The sequence below is a fragment of the Mus pahari genome, chromosome 1 (genome assembly GCF_900095145.1).
Source record: "Mus pahari chromosome 1, PAHARI_EIJ_v1.1, whole genome shotgun sequence".
Taxonomy (NCBI): Eukaryota; Metazoa; Chordata; class Mammalia; order Rodentia; family Muridae; genus Mus; species Mus pahari.
Window position 1 is genome coordinate 101,489,543 of NC_034590.1, and position 18,563 is coordinate 101,508,105.

At 46.1% G+C, this 18,563-nt stretch overlaps 1 protein-coding gene across 1 annotated transcript in view; it reads right to left on the reverse strand.

Moving 5' to 3' along the window:
• Positions 1–272: 272 nt before the first annotated feature.
• The window catches only part of Cpxm2 (carboxypeptidase X, M14 family member 2), a 106,630-nt gene continuing 88,339 nt past the window's right edge, over positions 273–18,563 (reverse strand). The window contains exons 8-14 of the mRNA XM_021198676.1: positions 16,603–16,726; positions 14,305–14,501; positions 12,696–12,875; positions 9,813–10,110; positions 4,122–4,261; positions 2,857–2,956; positions 273–587 (exon numbers count right to left, since the gene is read on the reverse strand). Of these exons, the coding sequence (XP_021054335.1) occupies positions 334–587; positions 2,857–2,956; positions 4,122–4,261; positions 9,813–10,110; positions 12,696–12,875; positions 14,305–14,501; positions 16,603–16,726 (1,293 nt within the window). The 3' untranslated portion in view covers positions 273–333. The remainder of the gene's footprint in view (positions 588–2,856; positions 2,957–4,121; positions 4,262–9,812; positions 10,111–12,695; positions 12,876–14,304; positions 14,502–16,602; positions 16,727–18,563) is intronic.

The window sequence follows — 18,563 nt, forward strand, 5'->3', positions numbered from 1 at the left end:
TCACGCAAATGGGAAAGGCCTGATTTCCCTTCCTGGACAGCCAGTGGTCAAGCACCCTTTTCAGATTCTCAGACTGACTGACTGAATTCCCTCACTGCCACCGGCCTTTCTCTGCTGCTCTGTCCAAGGTATTTGGATAAATGAGAACAAAGGAAAAACAAAAACACCCTGAGCCACCAGCCCTCCCCTTTGGGACCAGCCAAGCCATGCAAGCATGCTCCTGAGTGTCTCTTGAATTACAGTCAAAACAACAGGGAGAGCCTGCTACAGAGTTACTACTGGAGTGGATTTTTATTTGCACAGTCTGGGGTATGTCTCAAGTGTCCGACAGGGTCACCCACGCTGCCGCCTTTTCCGTCCCCGCAGCTTCAGGCGCCTGGAGGGTAGGCTGACAGGCTGCTTCCCAAATGTCTCCATAATTTCTCTTATCCTAGCCAGGTTGGTCTTTGTGAGGGTGAAGTCACACCGAGTAGCTCCCATGTCATAGCCAACCATGCAGTTCTTGGTGGAGGTGATAAAGCCTTCCGCCTTGGCTGTGACCACATATTCGCCAGGGTTCAGTAGGCGCCAGTAATCCCCATCGCTGGCTAGGAAAAGAAAGCAGGGGACCTCAAAACAGATTCTTTCTAGCACAAGCAGTCCCAGTCCCTCCCATCAGAGCTGGACCTAAGCGCCCGTGATCAAGTGCTTACAGCACACTGGAAGGCAGTTTTTCTCTTTGGCTGCTGCTTTAATGTTTCACCGGGAAGGGGCTTGTTTACTGAGTCTCGGTCTCTTGCTGCCACTGGAGCTCACCAATGTGCCTAGTTTGCTAGTGAGCTTACCCAGGTATTCCGTATTCCGTCTCATTCCTAAGCCTTAGGAGGATAGGAGACGCTGCTAAACTAGCCCAGTACGTACATGGGTGCTGGGGATGTACACTCTGGTCTTCATGTTTTATGACAAGTGCTTTATCCATCTCTGCCCCCTTTTCCTGACTCTGAACTGATGCTTTGTGATTCTGTCCTCTCTCTTTGGCATGGCACCTTTGCTCTTTAAGCCTGTATTCATTCCTTAGTGAGGGAACCCCACCTTGCCTTTTTGGCCTGTCTCTGTATCTACCTGATGCATTCCGTTCCTGGCCCTGGTTGCCATCTGTAATATTTTTATTTTCCCTAACAATTCACTGTAGGTGTCCTCCATCAGAAAGCACACTTAGTAGCCAGGGACATCTTTGTTGTTTGCAGCAGGAGTTCTGGGCTCACAGTCAGTGCTCAATAAACCAAACAAAAGGAAGAAGAAAACGATGGAGACCACATTTGCTTCACAGAGTCGGAGCAAGAGATGTTGGCTCTGTCATATGGAAGTTTCCAGTTCTGAAACATGGATCTGCTTAGTGTTCCCCTGTACCTAGCAGGTCTCTCAGAAGACTGTGGACAATGTTTTCCTGCCTCATATGTAGGGCTCTTCTTCTTCTTCTTCTTCTTCCCTGATGACATTTACCCTAGAACCGTGAACTAGAGGATATAGAGGAAGTCTCATATTGAGTTCTGTCTCACTGAACAATTGAGCTAGTGTTCTGGGATAAACACTCCATGCAGCCACCATGCAAGGTTAACACTGTGGACACTGCTTGTCACTTTTGGAATGAAAAGGGTACCCCAAGCCCAGTGATTGCTCATTCATTAGCAGCTCAAATTGGTGTCTTCTAAGCAATGGACAGCATGTGAAATCCTAACCCCAATGCGCTTTTATAAATAATCTTTCTAGCTCCCTCTCTGTGGGATTCTGTTTAATGCCTCTGTTTACGTTATACAAACTTTCACTGAAATGAAACTTGTCGGATCATATAAGCCTCAGATGAAAATCAAGACAAATTCTGTACTTCTGGTGAGAGCGGAAGATGCTCATAAAGAGCTGTGTGTGTGTGTGTGAGATGTGGGAAGCATCTTCTCAGAGCGCATGCTGGGAAATTATTTATAGGAGGAAGTAGAAGGTATGAGATGCATTTGCCATTAGCTCATCCAAACTGCCGGCTTGATTACAGGACTTGAAAGTCAGAGCCCATTAGGCAAAGCATTCTCATCTAGGCTTATAGGGCCCCGGGGCCTTTTTACCTCCCACTGTGCAGAGCCCCAGTGTTTTCCTCCATTGCCCACCAGGCACTAAAGAGTGTGTGGAATGGTCAGGGTTCCTTTAAGAAGTACTATTTAAAACACAGATCCTGCATAGAATGAATGGCCCCATCTCATTCATGCAGATCACTAGCATCTTGTTCCGTCTCTGGCAAATTACGAGGGCTTGGTCCAGATCTATTGAGTTGATGGATGGATGGATGGATGGATGGATGGATGGATAGATGAATGGATGGATGGATGGATGGATGGATCGATCGATCGATCGATGAACGAATGAATACAGGCATGTTCACAAGGAGCTATAGGTACAAACTTCCATGCAATACTTAGTGAAACCTTATGGACAGTGGCTGTAACATCTAAGACAGTGGTAGAAAGAGTCAAAGGCTCAATGGTGAAGGAAAAGAACATGGATGCCATACAACAACCCCTCACATCTCAAAAGCTTCCACTGCAGAGGGAGTTTTGATAATTGCTCTAAAGTGTCCCAGGGAAGGGGTAAAGAAAAGCTAAAAAGTCAGGCTGAAAAACTCCAATTGCAGGGGTCTCGGGAAGTTGGAGAGAGTAGCTGCTGATTCAGTCCTAAATAAGAAGTTTCTATATGAATACCCCATGCTAATCAACTGTGTCACTGGCCCCACAGTGAATGAGTTTCTAAAACTCCAATCAATGACTGAAACCCAAGCAGCAAGGAGCAGGTTTTTCTTACTGAAACAGTTTATATACATTTCACAAATACCTGTCCGTATGTCATGGTTAACACCTTCCACAGAGATGATGGCATTCGGAATCCCTTTCCCTTGTAAATCTCTCACTATGCCTTTGATGCCTCGATGAACCTGCAGCAAACATGAGACCCAGCGAGTCACCAGCCAGCTCTGGACCCCAGTGGCACAAGCAAGGAGTCAGGGCAGGTAACATCAGCTCAGCCCTCACCACGAACATACAAAGTACCGTGCCTAGCTCAATATACGCCTGGCTCTGCATGGACTTGGTAGAATGTTTTGTGGCCCATGATCCAGAAGGTTTCCCGTTGCAATTAAAAACTTCCAGGTGAAAACATTAGGGTCTGAGAGTTTCATTAAAATCCACCCACTAGGCCAAGGGATGTGGTGCAGGGAAAGAATGCCAGTCTAACATACACGTGGCCCTGGGTTCCCTCCCTGGCATCGAAAAATAAAGCAAAATTCTCTGGAAACCAGAATTTAACTTTTGGTAATTTTATTTTTATTTAACTTGAGACAGTGTCTCATTGTGTAGTCCCCGCTGACCTGGAATTTGCTGTAGAGACTCAGCTGGCCTTGAACTGAACACCCTTCTACTTCTGCCTCCCATGTGCTGGGATTAAAGGTTTGCACCACCAGTTTAAAATGTAACTTAATTTTTATCAGGCGTGCTTATTTGGATTTTTCTGTGTTCCATAGACTTAATAACATAGGTGGTAGAAGCAAGGGAACCAGAGGCCATCAAAAAAATAATCGCTTTGTATTGAGTCCATCTATTAACTAACCATGTCATATAGCACAGAGCAGCCAGACACTGTACCTCAGTCTCCCTGTCTTTAGGGTAATATGACAATCCATGATGGCTCAGCACCTTCTCCATGATAGTCTGGACATGTTATCTACAGAGGCAGTTTTGGCAAACTCAGACCATAGCTTCAAATTTGCCCAATTTCTACAATCAAGACTTTCTCTCCTTTCCCTCTGCAAAGGAAAATGAGCTGTTCCCCTGAGGTTTCAGACTCATGGCTTCCTGACAGAAAGAAACTGGCTCCTACTCTCTGTACCAAGAGTCCTTCTGGAAACCCTTGCAGGGCTGACTTGGCATAAGATCCAGGTGCCAACCACAGTCATCCGGCAGAGGTGCAGCCACTGCACCAGGAAGCTGGTGTGCCCCAGCACCGGCTACAGGCTTCATCCGACTCTCCCATGGCTGTCATGTTCATACCCACAACCTATTCCTTAGCTAGTTCCCCTCCTCCCAGCCACACGTCCAGCATACCTGTTCCATGAACACAATCAGAGACTCCCGGTTATTCTCCCATTCCTCGGGCAGCTCGCTCTCGTGTGGGTATTTATCACAGCCCACGTAGATGGACAGCTCAAAGCAGTTCGTATGGAGGTAGCTGAAATCATTTAGACCTGTCAAGCCAACCAGACATTTTAGCTGATTTATGCCTCAAGTGGCAAGGGGAGTGGGAAAGAATGTTCGAGAACATTTGGAGTTCTTCAGATGAACAGGGAAGCAGAAAGAATCTGCTATAAACAGAGGGAAACAAATGCGCCTAGAAAGCCGTTGTTAATAACCACAATGGATTAAGCGTTTAATTCACTGTGTTTGGCAGCTGTGTGGGTCTCAGATGAGAGCCTGAATAGTTAGTTCCCTGTTTCAATTCATTAAGATAGCCAACCTCTGTCCTGTCTGCATGGTCTTCTCTGTGTCTCTTTCTTCCCCTGCCTCTTCTGGGCATGCCCCTAAGTTGTGTCCTGCAGGTCACTACATTGTCCTCACAAACTCAGCCATAGCTCAGCCTCACAAATAAGACAAGTGATCAGTGGGAATTCCATCCAAGATTTGTGCTTCTTCAAGTGATCCTGGTCTAGATGGGAGTCTAGACCCTGTGTATGGTTGCTTTGCAGCTGCTTGGATAGCCACACCCACCCAGTGAGTCCCAAAGCAACAGACCTGCATCCTGATGTGCAGATGGGAAGCAGCCAGGCTGGAATATGGCTGTCCCATGTGAGCTTCCGGGGAGCTACTGTTACGAATGACCGCATCATGGCTTAAAGCACTCATTGCCACTAGCTGAGAGGCTAGAAGTCCTCGGGTGCCTGTGCTCCCTGTAGACCCTTGTGGGAGTACCCTCCTTGCCAGCCTGGCTTCTGCTGGCCTAGGCATTTCTTATGTCAATCACTTGACTCTGCTCAACCTTCTGTAGTTGCTTTTTCCTCTTTGGGTTCATTTAAGGACATGTCTCACTAATGAAGCACACATCCAGTGACAGAGAAGTAGCTTCTCCAAGCCCTTAATTACATCTCCAAAGACTGTCTTCCCAGGAAAGTAACAATTACAGGTGCAAAGGAGTTATAAAACAGACATGTTGTTTGGGAGGTCTTTCTCAAGTCATCACACTACCCAGTATTTGTAAAAGGAATGATTACTATCATGAGTGTCGCATGGCATCAAGTAGCACACCTCTTGGGGTGGGAGTGGGGGTGCCAGAGATTGGACTCAAGTCATGATCCATGCTCAGCACTGAGTCCCTCTCTACTAATGAGCTTCCCCTCGACATTTCTACCTCTGAACAGAATGTGCAGCAAGCTGTGCTCTCCGACAGCAGAGCAAGTACTGCTCGGTGGAGGAGATCTTCTAAGGACCCCTACCTGCTCCCTGGAGGCCAGAAGAAGGTGCAAGCTTGAAACACGAGGCTCTGTGTGGACAGAGGAAAGCATGCTCTCCAAGGGCCCTCTCACAAAGGGTCTTTCGTTGTAAAGCCAGATTTTGGAGTGTCAACCCACTGTCCCATCCTAAATACAGTGCCAAACCTTTAGCAGCTTAGCTCTCTCCATTTGATTCCAGACTCCAGACAGTTGAATTTCAGCAACTGTGACCTCTCAGGATAAAGCAAGCAAGGAAGAGTAAAACAGGAACAAAGGGGACACGATGAGATTGTATTCAGGGAACATGAACGCTTTGCAAGGGCAGGCAAACTCTGTATTCATCTATCTTGATTTATCTATCTATCAGCCTACAGTGAGATACTGAGGGCATCTGGGGCCTATGGCAACAAAGTAACTGCTCAGGCCAGGTCTTGACCCTTAGGAGGGATGGGCCTCCTTTGAGCATAAACATGTCATCACCTGGCTGGCGAGATGGCTCAGCAGTTAAGAGCACTGACTGCACTTCCAGAAGTCCTGAGTACGATTCCCAGCAACCACATAGTGGCTCACAACCATCTGTAATGGGATCTGATGACGTCTCCTGGTATGTCTGAAGATAGCTACAGTGTACTCATATAAATAAAATAAATCTTTAAAACAAACAAACTAACTAACTAACAAAAAAACCATGTCATCAGCCTCACATTCTTAGGCCCTGAAAGTACTGAAATAATTGTGATAATTAAAATTCTGGAGTGGGTTTCTTTCTTTCTCTTTCTCTCTCTCTTTCTTTCTTTCTTTCTTTCTTCCTCCTTCCCTTCCTTCTTTTCTTTTCTTCTTCCCCTCCCCTCTCCCTTTTCTATCTTTCTTTTTTCAAGAAGCACATTTCAAGCAGAGAAACCCTGAGACATGCTGACAAAATGCTGAGAACCTTCAGCCTGGAGCAGCTGGGCCCATCCATTTCTGTTGCTGACACTCTGCCCTTCAAGTGAGACCTTGCTCAGAGCTCAGGCAGAAGGGTTTTGAGCATGGAAGGTGACTTCCTGTCTGAAGTACCTGTGGATCAGGATCTGCTACACAGCCTCACAGCTCTTCCAAACCTTGAGGCCTGGCAAGAGACATCCTTTGCAAATCTCTCTGTGCCCCAAATCATTCCTACTGCCCACCTCACCTACCCTCCTGTGATTGCCAGTGCGGGTCTGCCGCCAAGGAGATAGTTATTTCGGAGTTCAGAAGCACAGGCCGCCCATGCTGGACACTGTGAAATATCCAAAGCCTTACTGGTAACCACTTCCCCCACACTTACTGCTACCTTCAGGGCAGGATAATGGGTGACAACACAGAGCAGAAGGACTGGGGAGGGGAGAAGGAATTAGAGAGCAGATTTCATGAATCTACAAAGGAAGGAATCTGCAGAATCCATCATAGAAGAATGATGGAAAGGATCAAGCTGCTACGCTGCTTTGCCATAAAGTCCCCGAAGTAAGGGCAAGCAGAACTGGGAGGGTGGAAGCATTCAGTGCTGCCTGCATCAGCATGTGGCAGTCTGCGGCAGCCTGCTTTCCATGACATTGTTGTCCTGATACTGTCAGACTCAACAGTGTCTGTTCACAATGTAGTCACAGCAGCAAAAAATAAATAGATAGATTGATTGATTGATTTTACTCAGATATTTTTGTAGGTATGTTTTTAGGTCCCTGCAAACCAGTGCTTATTTTGTAATTTTTATAGTGCATTGTAATTTGTATAGTGCAAATGTTGAATTTATATAGTGCAAAAACAGAGAAAATATCTTCATTTGGATTGTTGCCAAGACAAAAATGGTGTCCATTCTGGTAAGTTTTAATGTGACTATGGGAACAAATATTTCTGTTTTGTCTTTTCCTTTTCCAAGAGAGGAACATACTTGAAAAGTATATGAAGACTGATTTATAGAAAAGTATATGAAGACTGATTTATAGAAAAGTATACTATCAGCAAGGCGTGGTGGCACATGCCTTTAATCCCAGCACTCAGGAGGCAGAGCCAGGCAGATTTCTGAGTTTGAGATCAACCTGGTCTACAAAGTGAGTTCCAGGACAGCCAAGGCTATACAGAGAAACCATGTTTTGAAAAAAACCAAAAAGAAAAAAAAAAAAAGGAAAGTATACTATCAAAATTAACTAGTATAGTGGAACAGAGAATAGAATAGGCTCATGAAATCAGAGTCTCCTAGTTTCCTTTGAAGTTGCTATGGTAAAATATTCCAACAAAAAAGCAACTGAGAAGGCTTACAATTTCAGGTCACAGTCTAACACAGCAGGGAGCTTGGAGTGACTAGTCATATCCACAGTTGAGAACAAAGAGAAATAAATGCATTTGCATGCATATTACTTGCTTGGCTATGCTCAGATCAATTTCTCCATTTTTATTTAGTTCAGAGACATCTACCTAGGGAATGGTGCTGCCCACAGTGGACTGTGTCTTTCCCACATCCATCCCACAGGCCAAACCAATATAGAGAGAAATCTTAGGGCATTGCTCTCCTCCAAGACGATTCTAGGTTGTGTCAAATTGACAGTTACATCTAACATTACATGCTAGGCATGCCTGCTAAAGGGGAGTCATTGGGGATGGAACCTTAGGCTGAGTGTTTCTGATCAGCCAGACATGAATTGCATCCCCATACACTCTCTCTTTGATCCTAACATATCCTAGAGGGAAACACCACCACCACCACATTTTTAAGCTCAGTTTTTCTAATAGAAAAGTGTAGAGCTTCAGAGAAAAATTATCCAGGGTCATACATTATCTCATGATAAAGCCAAAGTTGAACTATTAGACATGAAAGATTTTTCAATTCCATTATTGCCTTGAAAGTCATCTCACTATCAAGAAAAAAAGAGGGGGGATTTGTATTTTTGTATTTTTTCTGGGACTTTCAACCCCTGCAGATGACCTTAGACATCATGCTATTCTCAGCCCTTGCAAATCTTGGCATGTAAACCATGGGGCTCTCTGGTTGCTGCCAAGTGATTGGACGTCTCTCAGAAAAGCCTCTCCAGGCCCATGTGGTAGTCTATACACAGCTGGCTTTGACATATGGCACTGGTGACACTGGGTAGCTAGCCCATGGACAGCAGATCTATGTAGCTATTTTCATCACAGGGAGATCTCAGGACACAGAAACTCAGTCACATCATGCCTGAGCCAGGATACAGACTCACGATCTAAGACATCCCCTAGATCGTGGTTCTAAGCAAAGAGCCCTAACTTTGATACCAACATGCCCTGCTACTTTCTCCCATGCACAGTTCTGTGAAATGTTGAGTGTCTAGGTGGCTAAGGGCAAGACCTAACAAGTTCCAGCCCTACCAGTTTCTTGATAGGGTAGAGTTCCAGCCATCTCCAGGCCCTCTCATTCACATAAATGAGTAAGCCCCACCTACCTCTGAGAATGCAGTAAGATGGTTAAAGGACATGGGGAGTGCTGAGGCCAATGTTTGGGAAGCCACTGCTGACCATCATATTGACCATAATGACAAGAAGGGGTTTGATGGCTATCCTTTGTGAACTTTACTATGTCTGGAATTATACAACTGGGCACACCTGTGAGGGATTTTCTTGACTGGATCTTTGGAGGTGAGAAGATGTAATCTGGGCCACAGCTTCTGACGGTAGCCCACACGAAGGGAGACGGAAGAAGAAAGCTTTTTACTCTTTGCCTGCTTGCCTTACTCTTACTGGCAAGTGCATCTGTCCTGTCATTGAAATATCTTTTTCTGGTACTCAGGATTCCAACACAGACTGAAGACCAGCAGCTCTCTGGGAATTCCCCATGCCTTTCTGTCAGGAGAAAGTCCTACTCAGACATATATATTCAGCCTATTAGTTCTGTTCTTTTTAGAAAATGCTGACTAATGGAAAGGGGACATACGGCAGAGAGACCTGGGGTTAACTCTGGACTAGAATCTATGATTATTGATACTGACAACTTGACAGGACCTACAATCCTCCTAAGAGACACACCCCTGCATATGACTGTGATGGGTTAGCTAGGCTGTGTTAATTAGGATGAGAAAACCCAACTGTGGATACTACCATGTGATAGGCTGAGTTACTGGACTGAACAATAAGCAAAAAAAAGTGACTGAGTATCAGTATCCATCTCTCTCTACTTCCAGACTATGTACATGCACAGCCACACATGCATGTGCATGCCATGAATTGCTCTTGTCAGGTGTTTTGTCACAGCAACAGGAAACGTAACTAGTGCATCATCCATAGTCCTTGGGAACATTATGTTAGACTGGCAGATAGATCGAAAACATACTTCCAGCCACTGTGTGCCAGGAAGCCCCATTGACGGTGCCCTCCTCCTTCTGAAAATCTTCCGTGTGGCACACTCGCCTCCTGGCATCTGTCATGAGGCGGTGAGTGGAGGCATAGGAGTATGCCAGCCAGCGGAATACATGATCATCGGGTGTTGGGGTGTGCTCCTGAGTCTTCCACAGGGACCGCACCATGTCATAGGGGTATGCCACGACCAGCTCACCCCCCTGTAGGTTGCCTCCCAGCACAAACGGGATCTTCTCCATCCAGGCGATGACGGCTCTGGTCTCTGTGGCCACCTGGGAGTATACAAATTTAACAAACAGAAAGAAGTTGTTTCACTTCCTTACCTTTCAAAAAAAAATTGGAAATTTTGTGGAGTAATCTCAGCATTATTCAAAATCTCAAACTGTGCCCTGGGGAAACTGGACATTTTAGAAGCAATGGATTACAAAAGGGAAGGCTAGGGAAATGCTGAGTTTCCATAGCAGGATATTCTAGTAAATACTTCATCAGGGATAAAGTGTCGTTATTCCATTAATCCGAAGAACTCCTGAGTTGGGGTGTTCACTAACTACAGACAGCATGAGGAAGACACACAACCAGGAGTACCCCCAAACCACAAGCCTCAACCTGACCATGCTGCTAGCCAAGGTATCAACTGACTTTTCCAGCAAAGGGCTAGATGGCGACTCTCTGGGGTTTTGTGGTCCAGGCAAGCTCTGTCGCAGCTACCCAGCTCTGTTCCTGTAGCAAAGAAACACCATGGACCAAGTGCAACTGTGTGTGGAACGAAGCCACTCAGGAAGCCAGGGCTGTGTGGGCCGGAGTTTGTGGACTTCAGTCTTAAAGTCACTCTCAGTTTCCAGAAAACAGGAGGGTGTGACATTTCAGGAACACAGACCCAGCTCCCAGAGGCAGGAAACCCAGCTGCTCATGCACAACCAAAGGTGATATGCAGAGGAAAGCATACAGGGGAGAAGAAGGAACGGAGGACGGCCTGTTAGCAGAGACATAACATGTCTTGTAACACAGGAGAAAGGAATGGGTTTCATTTGAATCTAGATTTAAGCAGATGAGGGTGGGGGTAAAGTGGGATGAGAGAAATGGTGGGAGGGGGTTCACTGGTTGGTATAAGAAATGAAATGGGATCCTAGCCTTGCAATTAAAACAAAACAAAACAAAAACGAACAAACAAAAAAGTCCTAATTTGGGACCCAGGGCTCAGCAGATAAAACTGCTTACCTCTCCTTACAAGCCTGACTGGAGGTCAAGTCTCAGAACCCACTTAAAATCAAGACGTGGTAATCCACATCTGTAATCAGCCTACAGAGAGATGGGAGGCAGAGATAAGAAACGTACGGAGAAGGAACTCACTGGCCAGTTAGCCTGGGTGTGCCAGGGTGATGGAAACAGCAGGAAAGATCTGGTCTGACCAAAGCATGGAGAAAGAACTGACTCCTGAAAGCTGTCATCTACCCCTCCACCTGGAGGGGGGGGTTGTCCCATGGCACACATGCACCCACACTCACACACAGACACAATAAACCGGGAAAAGAGATGACTTATTTTAACTCGATAATGGTATTATCTGTGGATGTAAAGGACGGCTCCTGCCATTTAGAGATGCCTGTTAAAACGTTTACAAATAAAATCACACGGTGACATGTCTGCTTTAGGAAGAAGCATGAGTTGGCCCATGTCACTGCTGACGTGAGTGCCTACCAGCCCTCTACAGCTTCCTTCACTTTTGTACATTTGACTTTTTATGGGGGGAAAAAGAGATTAAAGAGGGAAACTGATGTTATGAGATTAATTTAAAAGGTTGACGTGCTTTAATGCAGCCATGTGAATCGAGTCAGATTATAATAAATGACCGATTGTCACACAGAGATAATTTCAGCAAAATAATGTTGATGCCAGCACAGGAGCACAGAGGGCCACTTACTGTGCAGACAGAAACGCTGACTCGGGGCCGCAGCCTGCTTGCTGAGCTTCATTAAACCTGGTTCCGGGCTTGAAGCACACCATAAGCCCTGGGTCAGGTTAATTATGGAACACAGCTCGGGCACAGAATCAATACTGGCCCATGCTGTGAAGCCACAGTTCAACCCAGGTCTCCATAGGAGTTGCTATACACCTGTGTGATTTCAGCCCCACCCCCACAGCCCACTGCTTCCCATCAGAAAAGGTTTCTTACCCTAAATGACTAGCTCTCATTTCCCCTCTGTCTTGTTTTAACTGTACGTGAAGACATAAAAATCTTACTGCTTGGTTTTAATTGTCTTCTCAGGTTTTTTTTTTTTTTTTTTGATCCAGTTTATGCTCCTAAAACTCATTCCCGATTTTGATAAATGCCATTGCTCTGTCTTACCCACTTTACGATGAAGAGATCATTCGTCTACATATGTGATAATGACACTAAGTAACCAGTCTTCTGCTGTAAGGAGCCATGTGCATTGAACACATTTGTACTGTGTTCTGGTACACACATCACCAAAAGTGAAATGGCCACAGGTCACCAGAACTCCGTCTTGTGTATATCGTAAGTGACACTGTCTATACTTAGCAACTAGTGAAAGCCGATTTCATGGAAGTGTAATTGGCATGGATAAGAATAATGATAGTAAAACATTCATGCATTCTGGGGGTGGTTTTTTGTTTGTATGTTTGTTTGTTTACAACTCTGTAATTATAGAAGTTCAATCAAATGACTCTACCACAAAACTAGTTTGAAGGTAGTAATGCATGGTACTGTTCTCTACTGTCAGAAAAGATAAGAAAGATGTATTTGTATTCTTTGCCTGTGCCACGTCCTTTGCAGATACCAGCAGGCATCCTTTCACCCTCCTCTGACACACAAATTAGAACTGTTTTCACTCACTGTGGCGTTCTCAGACAGAAACCACTCAGGGATGGCAATGTAGTGGTTGGGGACCTTCCTTGGGACATTCTGCTGGTCCTCTGCCTCCCAGAGCAGCGTGTTTAAATCGGGAAAGTTGTTGTTGATATCGATGCCATCATGGGTCCAACGTCCCAGGGACCAGCCTCCCAACTCGGAACCCTGGAGAAGATTCAGAATGCGAAGAGACACTCAGACTGCAGGAGAACCCAGATTGTGATGTGTCTGTGTCTGTGTCTGCCACGTGCACCTCCAAAGTCTCTGAATGCTCTTGGCCCCAGAAAGATATCACAGGAGAATACAGAAAAACCTGCTATGAACATCTGATGAACCACAGACAATGCAGTCACCTCACATCAAAGGTGGATTCCCAGAGGAACACTCCTGCCATATGGCTAAGCCCCGAAGCCTTAGATTTCTTCTATCTCCCCCTTCCCATGGTCTTCCACTACATGGCTGAACCCTCTGAAAAGGAAGAGGTCTGGAACCGGAGCACTGCAGAATCACTTACTGTCAGTGCAGTACCAATGCGTTCCTCTTGCCCTGCTGGAATTCTGGCTTTAGTGGTGTGTCTATGACCACACCACCCTGAATATGCCCAGTCTTATCTGATTTTAGAGGCTAAGCATGGCTGGGCCCGGTTAGTACATGGATAGGAGTCATTATTTTGACTACCCAGGTAGTCAGTCTTTTGTACAAGAATCAACAAACACAATTAAGTGCTGAACTTTGATGTATTCGACAGGAACTGACATTTAGATGGTGCTCCATTCTATCCCAAATATTGTGAAATATCACTATTGATCCATGTCTTGATTTAATGTAATTATAGACATATGTCTTATATATACATGAGACATATACAAATTCCATATGATAATTAGAACACAACATATAAGCAATATCCCAGAATAATCAGAACAGTTATCATTAGGGGACAGGTGAGAATGTTAGCAGTAATAACCAAAACCTCAAAAGTGTTCAGCCAACCTGAGGTGCGACTGCCATGGGTATGTAATAATGGCAGTACTCATATGGAACTCTAGAAACACACCTCTCTCAGTGTCACCATCAGTTTTAATTCCTGATCTGTGTCTCCCCCTCCCCCCGAAACCTTACGATGCAAAGAAACAATAAGAAAGAAGGCAAACAGCTCCTCCAGGCAAAAAGCCGCAGACACAGGCTGCCAGCTTCAGCAACGAGACGCTCAGAAAGAAGGGTAAGTGGCTGGGGAGATGGCTAAGTTGATAAAGTACTTGCTGAGCAAGCATGAATGTAGATCCCCAGTACCCAAGTAAAAATCTAAGTGCAACAGTATGTGCCTGCAATCCCAGTACTGGGAAGGTAGAAGCAGGTAGATCCCTAGGATACAATGCCCTAGGCGAATCAGTGCATTTTAAGTTCAGCAGGAGACTGTCTCAAGAACTAAAGGAGAGAAGCTATTGACAAAGACACCCAACATCAACCTCAAGGCCTCCCCATATACATATACACGCAGGTACACGTACTCTCATACATGCACATGCATAGGCACCCCGGAGTTGGGATACTGTGCCTGTTTCAGGCAGGGGCGGGACTAGAATATACTCACTCCTTCAGAGGCCTTCTCATAGCCATCAGGATTGAGGGAGGGGAGGATGTGGATCCGAGTCTCCTCCACCAAGCGGACGATGCGTGCGTTCTGCGCCAAGTACTCCTGGCAGAGGAACTGCAGCAGCAGCAGCAACAGCTCTCGGCCCAGAACCTCATTGCCATGGGCCCCTGCGATGTAGTGGAACTCGGGCTCACCTTGACAGAGACAGACACACAGGCTCCTGCAGGCATCCACATGGGGCTGGCGAGGTTTGGAAGGACACAAACGACCTTGCAGCCATACGTTTTTTTCCCTTTCAAATAAGCCTCCAAAATTATACTGGGATAATTATTTGAAACCCAAATATTCAAACAGGTAAGAAAAACTGCAGATAGCAAGCCCGAATGACTAGCGCCAAGGGGTATGGGTTCTTAGCAAGGAAAGACTAAATAGCTAGGTGCCTACAGTTATAAGCTAGACACAAAGTGCACCCATTGCCTTTCTCTTCTATGGTATGGTTGTTCTTTGTGAACTTCTTATTTACATTTTGCAAGGATAGCAGAGGATGGCTTTGTTGGACATCAGTGAGAGGAGTGGTCCTTGGTCCTGGCAGAGGGTTGGGGGGAATTTGATGCCCCGGTGTAGGGGAATGCCAGGGTGGGAAGGCTAGATAGAGTAGGTAGGTGGGTTGGGGAGCACCCTCATAGAAACAGGGGAAAGGGGGATAGGTTAGGGGTCTTCCAGAGGGGAGGCCTGGAAAGGGGATAACATTTGAAATGTAAATAAAATATCCAATAAAAGAAAAAAAAATCTTAAAAGGAATCAGCAAGGACACTTTGGTTAATGGTCTGACAATTTTTTCTCCCCCAAAACGTAGTTGGCTTCCTTCTGAGAGGTGGTGTGTGTGTGTGTGTGTGTGTGTGTGTGTGTGTGTATAAAATTAGTATTGAAGTCAAGATCCTGGGATAGTATGAAGAGGCGGGGCCTTTAGAAGGAGATGAGGGATTAGTATCCTAATAGATTGGTTTGTGAGAATATAGCCTTCCATGGCCTTGTATCATGCAAGAGTTGAGCAGAAAATAAGCCCTTGCCAAACTCCAGATGTGCTAGCATTTTGATCTTCAACTTCCCGGGGTCCACAATTATAAGAAATAAATTCCAGTTGCTTATAAATGATGCCGTCTTGACTATTTAGTTGTATCTGCTTCACAGACTAGACTATCCTGCTGGGCATGGCTGACCACACGCCCTTTTCCTCCCTTTGTCAAGCTGCTGTGTGAGAGTAAGCATGGTTTTATCCACAGGTAAGACCTTTATCCCTGAAAGAAACACCTGAGACGAACTCTTCCGAGGCAGAGACACGGAGGGACAATCAAGTCAAACAAGTCAGATCCATCTTTACACCTAACTTTTGGCGGATTTTGAGAGCTGGGTCAGTTTTTTTTACCAACAAGAAAACCAGAGCTCACCCAGCCTGCAGGGACTGGGAGTAGAGATGGCTGTTGAGAAAATAACTAAAGGTAGGTAGCTTTTAAAGGCAATACGGACATTGTTCAAAAGGGAGGGAGGCCCTGCAATTTGAGCCATTCAGGAATCAGAGAGCTCTGAATGTTCTCCCTGTAGAGTACCTGTCATGGATCCAGCCATTTTCTCCTTTGTCTTGTGGTTGGCCTCAGAAGCAGAGAGCACAGTTGAATGTGCAGCAAAGGGTGGGGGTGGGGGGGTGCTTCTAGCTCAGAGAGCTTCACAGCTCTTCTCAGATATGAGGGTCTGGAACCAAAGTCCACTTGTTGTGTGAAATAGTTGTGGGGTGGGTAGCTCACACCCAGGGTATGAGCACTGTCATGTGGGGTGTGGGGAGATGCCTTCAAGTTAGGTAAGGAGCTACTGATTATACCATTCTCTTCGGAGAGGAGCTGACACAGTTGTCAGTAGCTGTCAACTGGAGATGAACCTAGAGTCACCTGGGAAGAGGGAACCTCAGCTGAAGAAAGCCCACATCAAAATGGCCTGTGGCTGTGTCTGTGAGGTTATTTTCTTAATTGCTGATTGATATAGGAGGGCCCGGTCCACTGTGAGTGCACCACCGCTAGGCAGATGGTGCTGGACTGTATTAAGAAGATTACTGAGAAATGCAATAAGCAGACTCCTCCTATGGTCTCTGCTTCAGTTCCTGCCTCCGACACCTGCTTGAGTGCCTCCCCTGCTTCCCTTGGATGGTGAACTCAAGCTGAGATGGATTTCCTCCCAAGCTGCTGTTGGCTATGGTGCTTGTTACAGCAACGGCAGACAAACTAAGACAAAACTCTTTCTCACCAACTTCGTGTTCCCCAGGATGGTCAGAGATCTCTACCGCATACAACTTCAAGCCCTGGTGGCTTTTGCCAATGTTGTAAATCCTGGTAATATTGGGGCACATTTCATTCACAACCTTCATCAACTGAAAGGCAAGGCAAATGACAGATGTTGAGACATGATGACTGTCCACTAAAAAGGCAGTGCTTCCCAAAAGGAAGCTATCTCCACAGCCTCCCACTCAGCACTCCCCTCCTCCCCACAGCCCCACTGCTAACCTGTCTAGAATACCCTTTTTGGCCCCCTTTTCCCCAGGATAATGCCCACCTTTCAGTCAGAACCTATCCTTTGGCCATCGACTCTAAGGAGAAGCGCTTTACCATTGTCTGTCCTGGCCCTGAGCTCCCAGCATACTTGATTATGATTGTTGAAGCCTCTTGCTACAAACCAAATGTCTGTGAAAACTAATCGAGGAAAGAGTATTAAGGGGGAAACGTTGAGTCCAGCAAGACGGCTCAGTAGGCGAATACCCTGACCTGAGTCTCATCCTGGGGACCCACATACTGGAAGGAGAAAACCAACTCCCACAAGGTGTCCTGTGACTGCAGCAAGAGCACAGATGCACACATGTGCTCACAGCCTAACACATCTTACAAATAAACGTGATACAGTTATTTATAAAAAGAAGTGAAAGCATTGGATGGTAATTATGTCACGTGGGTGCAGACATCGTAAACAGGATGAGAATCCTTCAAAAGAGACAGAGGACCTGTGTTCTCCATATGTGTAGAGAGGCCACTCACACATGAGCTAGTAGGGGAGTCCTCCCTCAGTAGGCGCTACATCCGCCAGCACCTTGAGCCCAAGTTTTTAGCCTCTGGAACTGAAAATAAGGCACTTCTATTGGCTACTGGCCAATTACTTGACATTTCCATTCTAACAGTTTCAACAGAGTAAGGCGTCTTCCTGGGCTGGGATCTTCACCTCTCTCAGATGTAATATGTGGTTATCACCCCACCCCCTTAGTTGTCATCAGCTCCTTGGCTGCAGTCAGCACCTTCCTGACTGTGGCCATGACTTTCTCACTGTGGTTTCCATCTTTCGGAATCAGTCTCCTTGGAGATCAAATTGCACAAATGTGGATTATTTAATAGTACGTCTTCATAATCACGGCATACCCCAAGGTGTTCCTGCCCTTCTGGAGCAGGTGGTATAACAGGAAGGAGCCTGATCCAGTTCATAGGAGGATCCAGTTCATGAGTGCTAAGTAAGGACTGCATGTGCTGGCCAGAGACACAAACCTCATGGGACCAAATGAGGAGTGAAGCAGGCTGCAGTGAGGAGCAAGCCCACACACCACGGTCTAGATTTTAAGAGCAGCTAGTCAACTGACAGCTCTGGTCTGTAGAATGATGTGAGCTGTCAAGGAAGGCAGTGAGATCTCTACTAGTTGAATAAGCTTTGGGTGCGGAGGATGAGAGACATGCTTCTCCCAGAGGTTGCCTTACCTCGCATCCTTGGCTGATGCTTGTGAGTACTGATGTGCTGGGTGGAAGGTGTTTTGCAATCCCCAGGCACCAGACCCTGGATTAAAGAACACTGTTTTCTCTATACATTTACTGAGGATTCCACTCTCTACCAGGCACCATACAGAAAGTAAAGACTGCAGAGTTTCAAGGATCACTTCAGGGCATATGTTAAGAACAGAAGGGACAGCCAGGCACTGGCAGAGCAGAGGAGACCATCCTGGCAAGGGTAGTGAGCAGGCAGTACCCATTAGAACGGCACTGCCACTCTGAAATACAAGTTGAAGCTACATGTGCCCCTTTCTCCTGCAGCATGGAAGATGGCCACAGCACACTTGCCTCGAGTCCCTGCCTACTAGGCCCTCCAGTGTAGTCACATGCAGACAAGGATCCCAGCAGGTTCTGATTGCCAAGTAAACCACTGGCTTGCGTTCAGACCAAAGATCAGTTCTTCAG